The sequence below is a fragment of the Gossypium arboreum genome, chromosome 4 (assembly GCF_025698485.1).
Source record: "Gossypium arboreum isolate Shixiya-1 chromosome 4, ASM2569848v2, whole genome shotgun sequence".
NCBI lineage: Eukaryota > Viridiplantae > Streptophyta > Magnoliopsida > Malvales > Malvaceae > Gossypium > Gossypium arboreum.
The window spans coordinates 9,462,136-9,477,951 of NC_069073.1; the positions used below are offsets into that span (position 1 = coordinate 9,462,136).

The following is a 15,816-nucleotide window of genomic DNA, read 5'->3' on the forward strand; positions in this document are numbered from 1 at the left end:
TTAATTTTGTTCTAGGTATTCAAATCCTAAAGGGTCGAAAGAACAAAGTAATAGCACTATCTCATGCTTCATACATAGACAATATATTGGAGCATTATGTAATGACCGATTCAAAGAAGGGAAATAAACCCTTTATATCGAGATTTCATCTTTCTTTAGAGGAATATCCTAAAAAAGCACGTAGAAAGAGAGAACATGAGAAAGGTTCCTTATGGCTTGGTAGTAGGAAGTCTCATGTATGTTATGTTATACACACGCTTAAATTTTTGTTTTATAGTGGAATTGGTAAGTGGATAATAGGTGAATCTAGGACCAAGACACTAGCAAGCAGTTAAGTATATACTCAAGTATTTACGAAGAACGAGAGATTATATGCTTGTGCATTCTAGAGGAGATCTCACTCCTATTGGGTATACTAATTTTGACTTCCAAATGTGTCAAGATTTGAGGAAATCGACATTAGGTTATGTTTTAATTCTAAACGGAAGGTCTATAATGTGAATAAGTGTCAAGCAGGGTTACACTGCTAACTTCACTATGGAAGGCCAAATTATGAGGTATGGAAAAGCTATGACACTATAATAGTGTGGATATAGTTAAATCTGAATTAACCACATAAAGACAAAATACATAAGGGAAATAATAGTGTTCGACGAAATGGTAGACGTAGTCAAAGGTCGCATATGAGGACAAACCCTAGGGATCTATTTAGTTAATACTCTTATAGCTAGAGAGCTCTTTGGGAAACATATGAAGGACTCATCTACTTCACTAGGGAAAGTAGGAGACTGTTAGATTTGATGCCTTAAGTGTAGTATTTTTGTCAATATACACTTGTAATTTTTTGAACAGATTGATTAATAAAATAAATTCATTGATTCCTCACATGGTTTTTGCACACAAAGCAAAATAGAAGTAAATGTTTCTTATTGGTTGTTAAATGTTTAACTAATACTAAGCGGTATTATGTGGTCGAAACGTAGTACAAAAAGACAACTTGTATTAATGAACGAACTTAAACATGTCCTTAGTCTAATCGGAAATGAGCAAACCAGTTGAAAGACTAATATGTTGTCTTTAAGTCCAATTAGGGAGATATTTGTCTTGGGCATCAGGGCGGATGACTCCCAGAAGATAAAGACATAGATGTGGCTAACTGTGCTGATAGTATATTGGACAGGACCCAAATTGTAACACCCCTTAACCCCAACCCGTCACTGAAATAGGGTTACGAGGCCTTACCGAAATTAATCATTAATAAACGAACAAAATCGAGTCATATATCTGTATTTCAATTTAAAATTTCTCAAATTCCATCTTTAAGTCCCTAATATGGACCTACGAGGCACAAAATAAGTTAAAGAAGTGATTTGGGACTAGACCGAAAACTTTGGAAACTTTTTCTTGAGAATAGGGGCACACGGCCGTGTGGCTTAGGACATGCCCGTGGGGCTCCCATGGTCGTGGGGCCAGCTCGTGGGCAGATCTGACTTGCTCACATAGCCGTGGGACTAACATGTGGGCAATTCTGACTTTGCCACACGGCCTGGGCAAACGCCCATGTGACTTGGCCGTGTGAAAACTTGATTTTTCACCATTTTTAAGCTATTTTCACATATTAAACACACCTAATTCATGCTCAAAACATTGACTTATAAATCTTGATCAAATAACATTCATTTATTCATTTCAAATACTTCTTAAAAATTACAAATTACCTTACATCCAAAACATAAAATATATTTAAGTGACCAAAATAAAACCTAATACATGCCACATTTCCAAAAGATAGATTCATCACTAGAAATTAAGCTGAGGTCGGGATTGACTCGGATGCTAAACCGAAGTTCAACTTTACCTAGCCTGCGCACAGAAACAAACCATGGGTGAGTATTGGAAATACTCAGTGGCATTACCATAATTCAAATTTTAGCAAATATAAAATATCATAAACATGCATAGATAATTAACAAATCATACATATAATTCGTACCAAGTTTTCATATCTCCATTGTATCATTTTCATTATTTGAATCAATATCTCATCAATAAGATTACCAACTATTCATGAACCTTTGGTTCATCTCTCAATCACATATAAATATTCAATTCACATTTCAAATATGAATAATTCATGAACCTTGGTTTGATGCCTTCAATCTCATAGCACAAATTGCATTTCTCATTTCATCTAACAATATCATTTTTTTCATTTCATTCAATAATTCAATTTATCAATTTCATTTGATTTTTCTCTTCACATATATTTCCCCTATTAACATAACTTGGACTTTGAAGGATACATGGGCCCAACCAAACACACCATAGTGGCGGCCAACGCCTCATCGAATAGTTCAAAGTAAATAAGTGACGGCCAACGTCTCATCGGCTAAGCCGAAGCGAAGTGGTGACCAACGCCTCATCGAATCTATCCGAAACAAATGTGACACACCAAGTGTCTCATCGACTCGAGGTCGAAGAATCCCTGAACTCTTCTTATCCTATGGCATGCCAACTATATCCACCTTAGCCCGACTAGTTAATAGGGTATTGGAATCAGATATTCATATCATTTTCACTTTCAGTTGATCATAGTCATTTGAAATCAAATCAATCGTAATAACAATTCAATCACAATTTCAAATTCACCACAAATCATTATACAATTCAATTTCACACATATATACATTCATCAATCAAATTCAATTCTCATTCAATTCAAATATCACTACTTACCTCAATTTCATTTTTCATGCACATATATTGAAATTAAACATTTAATAATAAATAACTTGAATTAAGGTAATACAAATAGATATTTTCTTGAGCTACTCCTCGATCACTTTTTCCTTTCCTTTCGCATTCAACATCTCGATTTATTTGTTTGCTACAAAAATTAGCATAATTATAATTAATTAATAACACACATATTTTATAGAAAATAATAACTTTCCATGCAACTTTAACTTGAATCCCAAATTTGTCCTAACTATTTTCATCTTCTTCCTTTTTATAATTCATATTATTTCTTTATTCAATTTCCATCAAAACTTTAATATAACCATCAAATTTTTATCAGTTTTCCAAAATTTTAAATTTCTATCAATTAAACCCTCAATTTCATCATTAGTTCAACATAAACCCTACTTAAAAGTCTATCATCTTTCAGTATTTTCATACAAATTTCGAAAGTATTCAACTTTAGAACTTCAAAAACACCAAAATCACTAAGAAGGGGACTTAATTGACTTACCAATTTAACTTCCAAGCTTCCAAACCCTAATTTCTCCTTTTTTTTTCTTTTCTTTTCTTCTTTCTTTCCCTAATTTTCGTGACTTCTCTACACCTTCTTTTTTCTTTTTTTTTATTTTTTTCATTTACTAATTAATAATTAATTATAAAATATCTAATTAATACAAATAAAAACACTACATGTGTATTCATACACACATGTACACATGTAATAATTCATCACCATACATTTGTCATTATCTCAATTAATAGATAAAATATAATAATAATAATAATAATAATAATAAGTAAATATCTTTTACTTAATTTATAAGTAAATTTATATATTATATACATTTGTACTAATAATTTAAATACACATTTATTTATTTTCTAACTTACACATGTCACTAATTTAGTTTAATTACTAATTTAATCCTTTATCCTTTCTCTATTCTATGATTAAGCTTTTATGCTCTATTCAATTTAATCCTTTCTACTAATTACTTCTAATTAAAAATATATTCACCTAATTAAAATCAAATTGAACTCACAACTAACTTCGTAAATAATTTTTTTATAAATATTTACGAACTCATTTTCCTAAGACGGAAGCCCTAAACTCACTTTTCCGGTGCCTATGGAATTTAGGTCGTTACATTTCTCCCCCTTATTAGATTTCGTCCTCGAAATTTACCTGAGAATAAATGGGGGTACTGAGCTTTCGTAGTTTCTTCTGGATCCCAAGTCGCTTCTTCCACCTTATGACTTTTCCATGACAATTTCACTAGAAGAACCTTGTTATTTTTTAATTCTTTTATCCCTCGTGCTAGAATCTCAACTGGTTCTTCTTCATAAGACAAATCCAGTCGAATCTCAATGTCTTCAATGGAAATGACATGAGAAGGATCTGATCTATATCTGTGTAGCATTGAAACATGAAAAACATCGTGTATCTTCTGTAATTCTAGAGGTAAAGCTAATCGATAAGCAACTGGTTCGATCCTTTCTACAATTTCATACAACCCAATGTAACGAGGGCTCAAGTTACCTTTCTGACCAAATCTCAACACTTTCTTCCATGGAGAAACTTTAAGAAATACTTTATCCCCAACTGAATACTCAATGTCCCGTCGTTTCAAATCAATGTAGGACTTTTGTCTATCAAATGCAGCTTTTAATCTCTCTTGTACTTTCTTGACTGTCTCTTCTTTTCTTGAATCAATTCCGGTCCAATCACTTTTCTTTCATTCAGTTCGGTCCAACACATAGGTGATCTACATCTTCGTCCATACAATGCTTCATACGGAGCCATCTGAATACTTGATTGGAAACTATTATTATACACAAATTTAGCTAAAGGTAAATAACGTTCCCAGCCTGATTCAAAATCAATGATGCAAGCCCGAAGCATATCTTCTAAGATTTGAATTACCCGTTCAGATTTTCCGTCATTCTGCGGATGAAATGCTGTACTGAAATTAGGTTGTGTGCCTAGTGACTCATGTAACTGTCTTCAAAATCTTGATGTAAATCAAGGATCTCGATCTGAGATTATAGATATTGGAATACCATGCAATCTAACTATTTCCCAAATATATACCTCAGCCAATTTCTGAAGTGACCAATCAGTTCTCACTGCTACAAAATGCGCTGACTTAGTAAGTCGATCAACTATTACCCAAATAGCATTCTTTTTGCTCGCTGACAGTGGCAATCCCATAACAAAATCCATTGTGATACGATCCAATTTCCATTCAGGAATACTTATCGGCTGAAGTAACCCAATAGGAACCAGATATTCCGCATTTACAGGCTGACATGTAAGACATTTACCAACATATTCAACTATATCTCTTTTTATTCCGGGCTACCAATACGAATCTCGTAGATCACAATACATCTTTGTGCCTCTCAGAGTATTAACTCTTTCAATTCAGATTTAGCAAGAACACAAACTCGATCTCGATACCTTAAGCATCCATGTGCATAAATACTGAAATTTTCTACCTACCAGTCTGTATCATCTCTCTTTTCTTCAACAATTTGGCATCTTTCAATTGAGCTGATTTAATCTGGTTGAACATCATTGGTTTAACTCTCAATTCAGCTATCAAACTCCTATCATCACAGATACTGAGTCGTGCAAACATTGCTCTCAAATCAATTGTGGCTTTTCTACTCAAAGTGTCAGCCACTACATTAGTTTTTCTTGGATGATAGTCTATGATACAATCATAATCTTTTAAAAGCTCGATCCACCGTATCTGTCACAAATTCAATTTTTTGGGGAGAGGAGATATTTCAAACTTTTATGATCGATATAGATGTAACATTTCTCACCGTACAAATAATGTCTCCAAATCTTCAGAGCAAAAATCACAGCTGCTAGTTCCAAATCATGAGTTGGATAGTTACACTTATGTGGTTTCAATTGACGAGATGCATAGGCTATTACCTTTCCAACCTGCATCAGTTCAGTATACAACCCAGACCACTCAAAGAACCATCACTATACACTACAAAATCTTTCCCCGACTCTAGTAATGTTAGAATTGGTGCCTCTGTTAACATTTGCTTCAACTTTTCAAAACTTTCTTGGCATTGATCATCCCACACAAATGGTATATTCTTTTGTAGCAGCTTGGTCATCGGCAAAGCTATCTTTGAAAATCCATTTACAAATCTTCTATGATACCCAGCTAAACCAAGAAAACTATGTACCTCTGACATGTTTCTTGGTGGTTTCCATTGTACAATCGCTTCAATCTTCTTTGGATCAACTCAGATTCCATTTGAAGATACTACATGACCCAGGAATACAACCTCTGACAACCAAAATTCACATTTGCTGAGTTTTCCATACAATTGTTTTCCTGTAATATCTATAGTACAATCCTGAGATGCTGATCATGCTCTGAATCTGACTTCGAATAAATTAGTATATCATCAATAAAAATTACTACAAACTGTTCTAAATACGGTTGAAAGATATGATTCATGAGATCCATAAAAGCAGCTGGAGCATTTGTCAACCCGAATGGCATTACTAAGAACTCATAGTGACCATACCTTGTATGAAAAACTGTCTTTGGAACATCGCTTTCTTTTACTCTCAACTGGTAGTAGCCTGATCTTAAGTCAATCTTCGAAAATACAAAAGCTCCTTTTAACTGATCAAACAAATCAACAATGCGAGGTAGTGGATACTTATTCTTGATTGTTACTTTATTCAACTGTCTGTAGTCAATACAAAGTCGCATCGAGCCATCTTTCTTCTTAACAAATAATATCGGAACTCCTCACAATGATATGCTCGATCAAATAAAACAACAGTCTAATAAGTCTTGCAACTGTATCTTTAGCTCTTTTAACTCTGTAGGTGACATCTCATATGGAGGTATAAAGATTGGTGCTGTGCCTGGAAAAACTCAATAGCAAACTCTACTTCCCTATCTGGCGGTAAACCCGGTAATTCTTCAGGAAATACACCAGGAAACTCACAAACTGCCCGAATTTTACCGCACTGGCTTTCAACTGAATCAGAATTAATAACATATGTCAAATATGCTGAACAACCATGTTGAAGTAATTTACTAGCCTTTATTGCTGAAATAATTTGTGCTGGCCCACTAGTACGAATACCATTTACTTCAACTCGACCTTCACTTTCTGTCTGAATGCTGAATCTCTTTTTATAGCAGTCCAAAACCACTCCATGTTCAAATAACCAATCTATTCCCAGTATTATTTCAAAATCCTCAAATGGCATAGTCAACAAGTCAACCGGAAAAGTTTTATTCTGTATAATCAACGAGCATCTTGGACAGACCTGGTTTAATAACATTGTTTTCACTATCGGACTCGACACCTCAATAGACACTCTAGACACTTCGGATGTTAATTTTCTCGACTCAACTAATTTTGAATTAATATAGGAATGCGAAGATCCAGGATCAATTAAAGCATGAACAGGCTCAGAATATAATAGAAATATACCTGTTACCATATCATGAGCATCTCTTTCTTCGTGGTTTATGACCACATATGCTCTAGTCAGCACCCTAGCTTCAGACTGCTGGTCACTATGTCATTCTCTATTCTCGTACCTCCTACTCTAGATACTGATCCACCTCTACCCGATCCTCTGCCTCTAGCAGTAGAGACCGATCTCTGTGATGTCACAAGTGTAGCACTATCATTTTTTCGGGCAATCTTTAATATAATGATCTGTAGTTCCACATTTAAAACACCCTCTGATCAATCTCCAGCATTCACCTCTGTGGTTTTTCTCGCAATGTTCACAATCTAGAATATTAACATCTCGGGACGGACCTCTTACACTACCGATAGATACTATAGTTTGTTTCCCCTGACTCTTTTCTCTTTTATCTGATCTAAAACTGGATCTCCATCCACTTCAGGAATCCCTGGATCTTTTAGGTAAAGGATTCAAACTTACAGTTCCCATACGTTTCCCAACCAATTTAGAAGTTTTGGATTTTTTGTCAAGTCCTAAGACTTGCTCAACAATGTTGGCCCGCTCAATTAAATCAACAAATTCAGTGATTCGCTGAGATACTAATTGTAGTTTTATTTCCTCTCTTAACCCACGTAAGAATCTTTTACAGTTGTCAGATTCTGTCGAAATAAACTCGGAGGCATATCTGCTAAGTCTCAAAAATTCCCTCTCGTAATCTATAACTGACATATTACTCTGTCGCAGGATTAGAAACTCTTGCTTCTTGTCTTCGATTTCCATTTACCCAATGTATTTCTTTTGAAACTCTTTCTGAAATAGATCCCAAGTTATCTGATTCTCTGGTAAATGTCGAACCACTGATTCCCACCATAAATAAGCCTCCCCTTGCAGTAATGATACAACACATAACAGACTTTCCCAGGAGGTGCATTCTAGTTGTTGTAATACTCTCTTGGTCGACTCCATCCAAGTTTCAGCTATGGACAGATCAACTCCTTTCAGACCCGAGAATTTTGTGGCACCTTATTTTCTTAGTTCCTTAATAGGGGCCCGTTTAGGAATAGATAAAGTCATAGCAGTAAGTACAGACTTCACTACCCGCTGAAGGGCATCAGCTAATATTTTTACTAATTCAGATTCACTTCTACCTTTTTCATCTTTTTCTATATTAGGAGGTTGGTTTCTAACTGGATTTACAATGGGAGTAACTGACTCTGTTTCGTCTAAATCACACGAATTTTCATCCCCAGTGAACATTTCTTCATCGGTATCATTTATTCTTTCATTAGACATCTTCAATATATGAAACAAAAACAAACAAATAGGTCAGCATACAAAAATCCCGACTCAGTTTTGACTTGACTGTGGCATGTACTTCTAGACTCACTTACGAGCTCGATTTAGTCTGAGAATTGGCTAAACCTGATAACTTTGATACCAATAAAATGTAACACCCTTTAACCCCAACCCGTCACCGAAACAGGGTTACGAGGCATTACCAAAATTAAACACTAATAAAGGAACAAAATCGAGTCATAAGTCTGTATTACAATTTAAAATTTCTCAAATTCCATCTTTAAGTCCCTAATATGGACCTACGAGGCCCAAAATAAGTTTAAGAAGTGATTTGGCACTAGACCGAAAACTTTGGAAACTTTTTCTTAAGAATAGGGGCACACGCTCGTGTGGCTTGGGACATGCCCATGTGGCTTGCCCGTGGGGCTCCCATGGCCGTGGGGCCAGCCCGTGGGCAGATCTGACTTCCTCACAAGGCCGTGGGACTAACCTGTAGGCAATTCTAACTTTGCCACACTGCTTGGGCATACGCCCATGTGACTTGGCCGTATGAAAACCTGATTTTTCACCATTTTTAAGCTATTTTCACATATTAAACACACCTAATTCATGCCCAAAACATTGACTTATAAATCTTGATCAAATAACATTCATTTATTCATTTCAAATACTTCTTAAAAATTACAAATTACCTTACATCCAAAACATAAAATATATTTAAGTGACTAAAACAAAACCTAATATATGCCGTATTTCCAAAAGATAGATTCATCACCAGAAATTAAGCTGAGGTCGGGATTGACTCGGATGCTGAACTGAACTTCAACTTTACCTAGCCTGCGCACAGAAACAAACTGTGCGCTGAGTACTAGAAATACTCAGTGGCATTACCATAACTCAAATTTTAGCAAATATAAAATATCATAAACATGCATAGATAATTAACAAATCATACATATAATTCGTACCAAGTTTTCATATTTCCATTGTATCATTTTCATTATTTGAATCAATATCTCATCAATAAGATTACCAACTATTCATGAACCTTTGGTTCATCTCTCAATCACATATAAATATCCAATTCACATTTCAAATATGAATAATTCATGAACCTTGGTTTGATGCCTTCAATCTCATAGCACAAATTGCATTTCTCATTTCATCTTACAATATCATTTTCTCATTTCATTCAATAATTCAATTTATCGATTTCATTTGATTTTTTTTTCACATATATTTCCCCTATTAACATAACTCGGACTTTAGAGGATACATGGGTCCAACCAAACATACCATAGTGGCGGCCAACGCATCATCGGATAGCTCGAAGTAAATAAGTGACGACCAACGTCTCATCAGCTAAGCCGAAGCAAAGTGGCGACCAACGCCTCATCGAATCTATCCGAAGCAAATGTGACACACCAAGTGTCTCATCGACTCGAGGTCGAAGAATCCCTGAACTCTTCTTATCCTATGGCATGCCAACTATACCCACCCTAGCCCGACTAGTTAATAGGGTATCAAAATCACATATTCATATCACTTTCACTTTCAGTTGATCATAGTCATTTGAAATCAAATCAATCGCAATAATAATTCAATCACAATTTCAAATTTACCACAAATCCTTATACAATTCAATTTCACACATATATACATTTATCAATCAAATTCAATTCTCATTCAATTCAAATATCACTACTTACCTCAATTTCATTTTTCATGCACATATATTGAAATTAAACATTTAATAACAAATAACTTGAATTAAGGTAATACAAACCGATATTTTCTCGAGCTACTCCTCGATCACTTTTTCCTTTCATTTCGCATTCAACGTCTTGGTTTCTTTGTTTGCTACCAAAATTAGCATAATTATAATTAATTAATAATACACATATTTTATAGAAAATAATAGCTTTCCATGCAACTTTAACCTGACTCCCAAATTTGTCCTAACTATTTTCATCTTCTTCCTTTTTATAATTCATATTATTTCTTTATTCAATTTCCATCAAAACTTTAATATAACCATCAAGTTTTTATCATTTTTCCAAAATTTTGAATTTCTGTCAATTAAACCCCCAATTTCATCATTAGTTCAACATAAACCCTACTTAAAAGTATATCATCTTTCAGTATTTTCACACAAATTTCAAAAGTATTCAACTTTAGAACTTCAAAAACATCAAAATCACTAAGAAAGGGACTTAATTGACTTACTAATTTAACTTCCAAGCTTCCAAACCCTAATTTTTCCTTTCTTTTTCTTTTCTTTTCTTCTTTCTTTCCCCTAATTTTCGTGACTTCTCTGCACCTTTTTTTTTTCTTTTTGTTTTTGTTTTATTTTTTCATTTACTAATTAATAATTAATTATAAAATATCTAATTAATACAAATAAAAATACTACATGTGTATTCATACACACATGTACACATTTAATAATTCACCACCATACATTTGTCATTATCTCAATTAATAGATAAAATATAATAATAATAATAATAATAATAATAATAATAATAATAATAATAAGTAAATATCTTTTACTTAATTTATAAGTAAATTTATATATTATATACATTTGTACTAATAATTTAAATACAAATGTATTTATTTTCTAACTTACACATGTCACTAATTTAGTTTAATTACTAATTTAATCCTTTATCCTTTCTCTATTCAATGATTAAGCTTTTATGCTCTATTCAATTTAATCCTTCTACTAATTACTTCTAATTAAAAATAAATTCACCTGATTAAAATCTAATTCAACTCACAACTAACTTCGTAAACAATTTTTTTATAAATATTTACGAACTCATTTTCCTAAGACGGAAGCCCTAAACTCACTTTTCCGATGCCTGTGAAATTTAGGTCGTTACACAAATAGAATAGATCTTAAATCTATTTATGGATTTATTCACATGTTACTTTCATAGTGTGACAGACCTAAATCTTAAGTAGATGACAGACTATGTATGTTTGACTCGTACAATTTGATGTAAGTAAAAGCATGAGTTCAAATAGGTATGGAATCGAAAGTTGGTGCGTTGGGTGTACGACTTCTGTAGTATGTAGCGTTATTCACAACAGTAAAATTCATAGCAAAAAATATGGGTAAATGATATCCTCTCATTGGCATTGCATGGGTGATGAAAAGTAAACATGATCATGAGTCGTCTGTCTTTGTGATAGATGACTTGATCACTATTTGATAGTGATTGATTTTTCATGAAGGAAGATGTAATTGTTGCCATGAGATAAAATAGGATAATTTTGGGAGAATAGATATTATCTTAAAGAGATCAAGGTCATTGGACAAGCATTGAATAGTTGTTTTCATAACGGTATGTCGTTGGGGAGAGCTCAACCAGGATACTGTAGTGAAATGACTTTATAACTAAATGAGTTTATAATTAATAGGCGAAAAGTTAGAACTTAATTATAAATCATTTGAGCCTCAACTTCATATGTCCAATCGGTCCCTCCGCTAAATCGTTGCAACTAGAAATGAATTGCGTGTTTGAATAAAAATGAATGGAATGAATAGAAAAATAGAAATGAGAAACATTCAGGAATGATTATGGTTTTCTTTGAAATAGAAAAAAGAAATAATTTTGAAATGAATGTAGGTTTCTAAAAATGGAAATTTGCAACCCCAAGATTACTTAAAAAATGATGGAAGAATGAATTTATGTTCTTGGATTGTTTTGAAGCTCGAAAATGCAAATAAATCATTCGACCATAGTGAACATGTTGAGTTGTGATATTGAATAAATTTGCTCAAAATTTAAGGATAAAATCTTGAAAATTTTATCGGGAGGTAAAATTGTCAAAATTTTACTGTAGTAAAATTGGGATGAGAAAATTATTTAATATGTAAATATTAAAATTTATTTTGGTAAATAGAAAAATTGAATCGGGTTGGATCACATTACAGAGTATTGAGTCAAAAAGGCCTAAAAAGTATTCATAATTGGACTCGATGTGAGAGAGACCCAAAACCTCTCATATAACATGAAAGGAGTAACAACCCTAGTAGAAATATAAGGGTGACTCGTTCACCCCTCTCCTACTCTAAGTAAGATGTTATTTTTCTATTAAAAATAAACATGTACAACTTTACAAGGGTTCTACCTTCTCTTCTTATAGATAGATGCACTGGTAGAGCTATTGACACAACTTTTGAGATATTGTTATTCTACCGAAAAATAAAGAGAATTTATTCTCAACATATAAATATATTTTTCAGAATAATTTTTTTTATTGGTTTCTATTATAGAAGAGAGAATTTTTCGTTTTCACCCCAAAAGAAATTTTATTTCTAGTTCCATGTTTTGATTTAATTGGTTTGAGATCACACTCGGAGCAGTTTGTGGTATGAGGAAAGTGGAGAAGATAATTTGGTTGAAAGCTAGAAAATATCAAAGATCCACCTATCCAAAAACACAAGTACGATTTCTATCTAATGTTTATCGTTATAAATATCACAAATCGAGTGAATTTAAAAAAAAATCACTGTGCAAGAAAACTATTTTCAAACCGAATTTTTTTTCAATACAAACCTGCACCAAAATCAAATAGACTACATGGTTGTGCCATACAACCGTGTATGGCAAATGGCCGTGTGACTCCTATTTACACTTTTTACCTGATTTTTTGTAAAAAAAATTCAATTTAGTCCTAAATTATTATTGAGTTAATTTAAAGGTCTCGTATAGTGAACTAATGTCCGATTTTGATAGTAAATCAATCACACTTGTGTTGATGTTGTTTAATTTATTTGTTGATTATTTAAACCAACGTAATGTTTAATAATTATAATACATTATAACTCGAGTCAAGTAAACGAATTATTATACATAATATACTAATTAATAAGCAAGGAAGGAATATACCTACATTCCTTATCAATAGAAAAGAAGGTCAAATGCTACTTCAGATAAAACAATATCTTCAAATTGTCTCCAATCGCATTTTGGAAAACAAAAATTATTTTCATTTTGATAAAAGACAAAACAATACTTAACGTCAATTGGAGGTTTGTGAAAGATATTGACAATTGTAAAGAATATTATCAATCATGAATTTCTCACTTGGCTAACGCTTGTCACTCTTATCTCCCACTAATTTAATACCAAAGTTTATCTTTAACTTTAAAGAAAATTTAATATATTTTATATTTTAACATTTTCTTAATATGTCTAAACATTAATTTTTTAATATAATATAAATCATTATGGATTTGGTTAATGAATGCCAATACTACTTAAAAATTATAATCACCTTTTTAGTCCTTTAGTTTTAACAAAATTATTTTAACTTTTTATTTACTTTTTTTCTCTATTTTATTTCTTAAATTTATATTTTTTTATTAAATTACTCTTAAATAGATAGAAAAGTTGACATATGTTAACTTTGATAATGAATCATACATGTGTATTATCACGTTGATGACATATTAACATTTAATTAATTTTAAAATTTTAAAATATTTAAAAATATTTTTTATAGTTTTATTTTAAAATATTTTTTTAGTTTTTTATTTTAAAATTTAAAAAGTTAATTAAATGCTTTATTGAGAATGGAATTTGAAAAGGTGTACTTTATTTGAAAATCCGTACTAACTCAATTCCCAAAATCAAAGGTTTCATATAAAAAAAGTGATTATAATAAACTAATATATTACAAAAAAAAAAAGTTAACAAATATAAAATTATAAGGTAATTCTTTTTGAAAAGCAGCCTTTTGAGATATGATATAGAATGCAAATCCAAATACGTAAAGATATGGGATGTTATTTGGATTAAAGAAGAGAAAGCCAAAAGGAACAAGGCTCTAAATCAAGATCTATCATGATACAGGAATGGGAAATTGGAAATCAGTGTACAATGATTGACACAGATCCTAGGTTTCTTCTACTTCCTCTATTATAAAGGAAGATATGGTTCATACGTTTCTCTACATTTAGATAATGACATCACTTGTTTGATTGCTGCTCAACAAATTCTGCGTACCAAAATATTCTTCTATTAATTTCTTTTATCTTCATCAATACAAAAATCTTGGGTTTTCTATAATTTCCCATGTTTTTTTTCTTGAACCAAATTAAGCAATTAGCTAGCTTTCCCTAACAGTGAAAACAATTCTATCACTTTCTCTGGCTTTGCTTTTAAACAACTTCATGCCTACGCTGTGTATGTGAAAATGCCAAAAAAGATTTAAGGAAAATTGGGTGAGGAAAAACGTACCTGATAAAGCATTGAGTCCATTAAAACATGTGTTGAAAGAAGAGGTGACCTCTTTGGTTTGAGCAACAATGTGATCTCCTAAATCCAGTGATTGGGTTTGGCTTTGATCATCAAGGAAGGGTGCATTAAGATCAGATCCACCATTTTGGTGATCAGTCGCCATTGCAAGAGTTGTAAAATTTTAATTAAAAAGATATGAAGGGAAAAGAAGAAGAAAATGTAATTATATATGGAAGAAGATGGTTTCCAAGTTCCGGCACTGCGACTGATCGAGTAAACTAAACAAGTTTTCAAAGGAGCCACGAAAACATAGAATCTGAACAGGACTTTTATTAGTAAATACAGCTCGTCTTACACTTGTTTAGCTCATAATTTGTTTAGGGATGTCATACATATATGTTGTGAAGTTTAATTAACATATAGCACTTGAAGATCGTGTTATACTATCCGATTCATTGGGGATTTTACGAAAGCTTATTATTTTAAGGATAAATTACATTATTAATCACTAAATTATGGGTAAGTTTTCGTTTTAATTGTTTGACTAAAAAAAATTACAATTTGGTCACTAAACTGTTAAGATTGATGTTTTATGACTTTTATTGTTCGCACTATATGCACAAATCAAAAGCTCACTTTCTCCTTCTCTTTTATAGTTCATTTTTTCCATGAAACATTTTCGAACGTCACAAATCTATAAATCAAAATTCAAACAACTTTTTTCTCTGATATCTAACATTGAACGTATGTTCTTCTACTCATCGATAGGTACTGATCCACCATACTGATAATCGAATTATCACTTAGAGCTCATGGTAAAACTTTTAAAAAAAAAAAACCTTAACAATCTAGTGACAAAATAAATTTTTTTGAATAATTCAGTGACTTAAATGAAAATTTTCGAATAGCTTAGTAACCAAATTGTAAACTTTTTAGTAAAGTGACTAAAATGAAAACTCACCCATAATTAATGACTAATGGTATAATTTACCTTATATTTAATAAGTAATAAATATTATTTTAAGGATATAATTTTTTTTCATATAAAAT

At 32.2% G+C, this 15,816-nt stretch overlaps 1 protein-coding gene and 1 long non-coding RNA gene across 2 annotated transcripts; both read right to left on the reverse strand.

Annotated features, from left to right (window-relative positions):
- Positions 1–5,237: 5,237 nt before the first annotated feature.
- Positions 5,238–7,993, reverse strand: LOC108458828 (uncharacterized). The gene is made up of 5 exons (XM_017758223.1): positions 7,694–7,993; positions 6,884–7,033; positions 6,700–6,768; positions 5,690–5,698; positions 5,238–5,498 (listed from the first exon to the last, which is right to left on the reverse strand). Exons 1-5 carry the CDS (start codon positions 7,991–7,993, stop codon positions 5,238–5,240), a joined length of 789 nt encoding a protein of 262 aa, XP_017613712.1.
- Positions 7,994–9,130: 1,137 nt separating this feature from the next.
- LOC108460080 (uncharacterized) lies at positions 9,131–15,202 on the reverse strand. The gene is made up of 3 exons (XR_001867456.2): positions 14,767–15,202; positions 10,296–10,369; positions 9,131–9,346 (listed from the first exon to the last, which is right to left on the reverse strand). It is a non-coding gene; the product is annotated as an uncharacterized LOC108460080 (long non-coding RNA).
- Between the last annotated feature and the right edge of the window lie 614 nt (positions 15,203–15,816).

What these genes read in the sequence shown, in the direction of transcription:
- LOC108458828 (XM_017758223.1), bottom strand. Translation starts at nt 7,993, where the DNA reads ATGGAAATCGAAGACAAGAAGCAAGAGTTTCTAATCCTGCGACAGAGT. An exon ending in TTGGGAAACGTATGGGAACT is followed by an intron (nt 7,034 to 7,693) that starts GTAAGTTTGAAT and finishes TTGATTATACAG; the next exon opens with AATAAAACTTTTCCGGTTGA. An exon ending in AAAGTGAAGGTCGAGTTGAA is followed by an intron (nt 6,769 to 6,883) that starts GTAAATGGTATT and finishes ATTCTGATTCAG; the next exon opens with TTGAAAGCCAGTGCGGTAAA.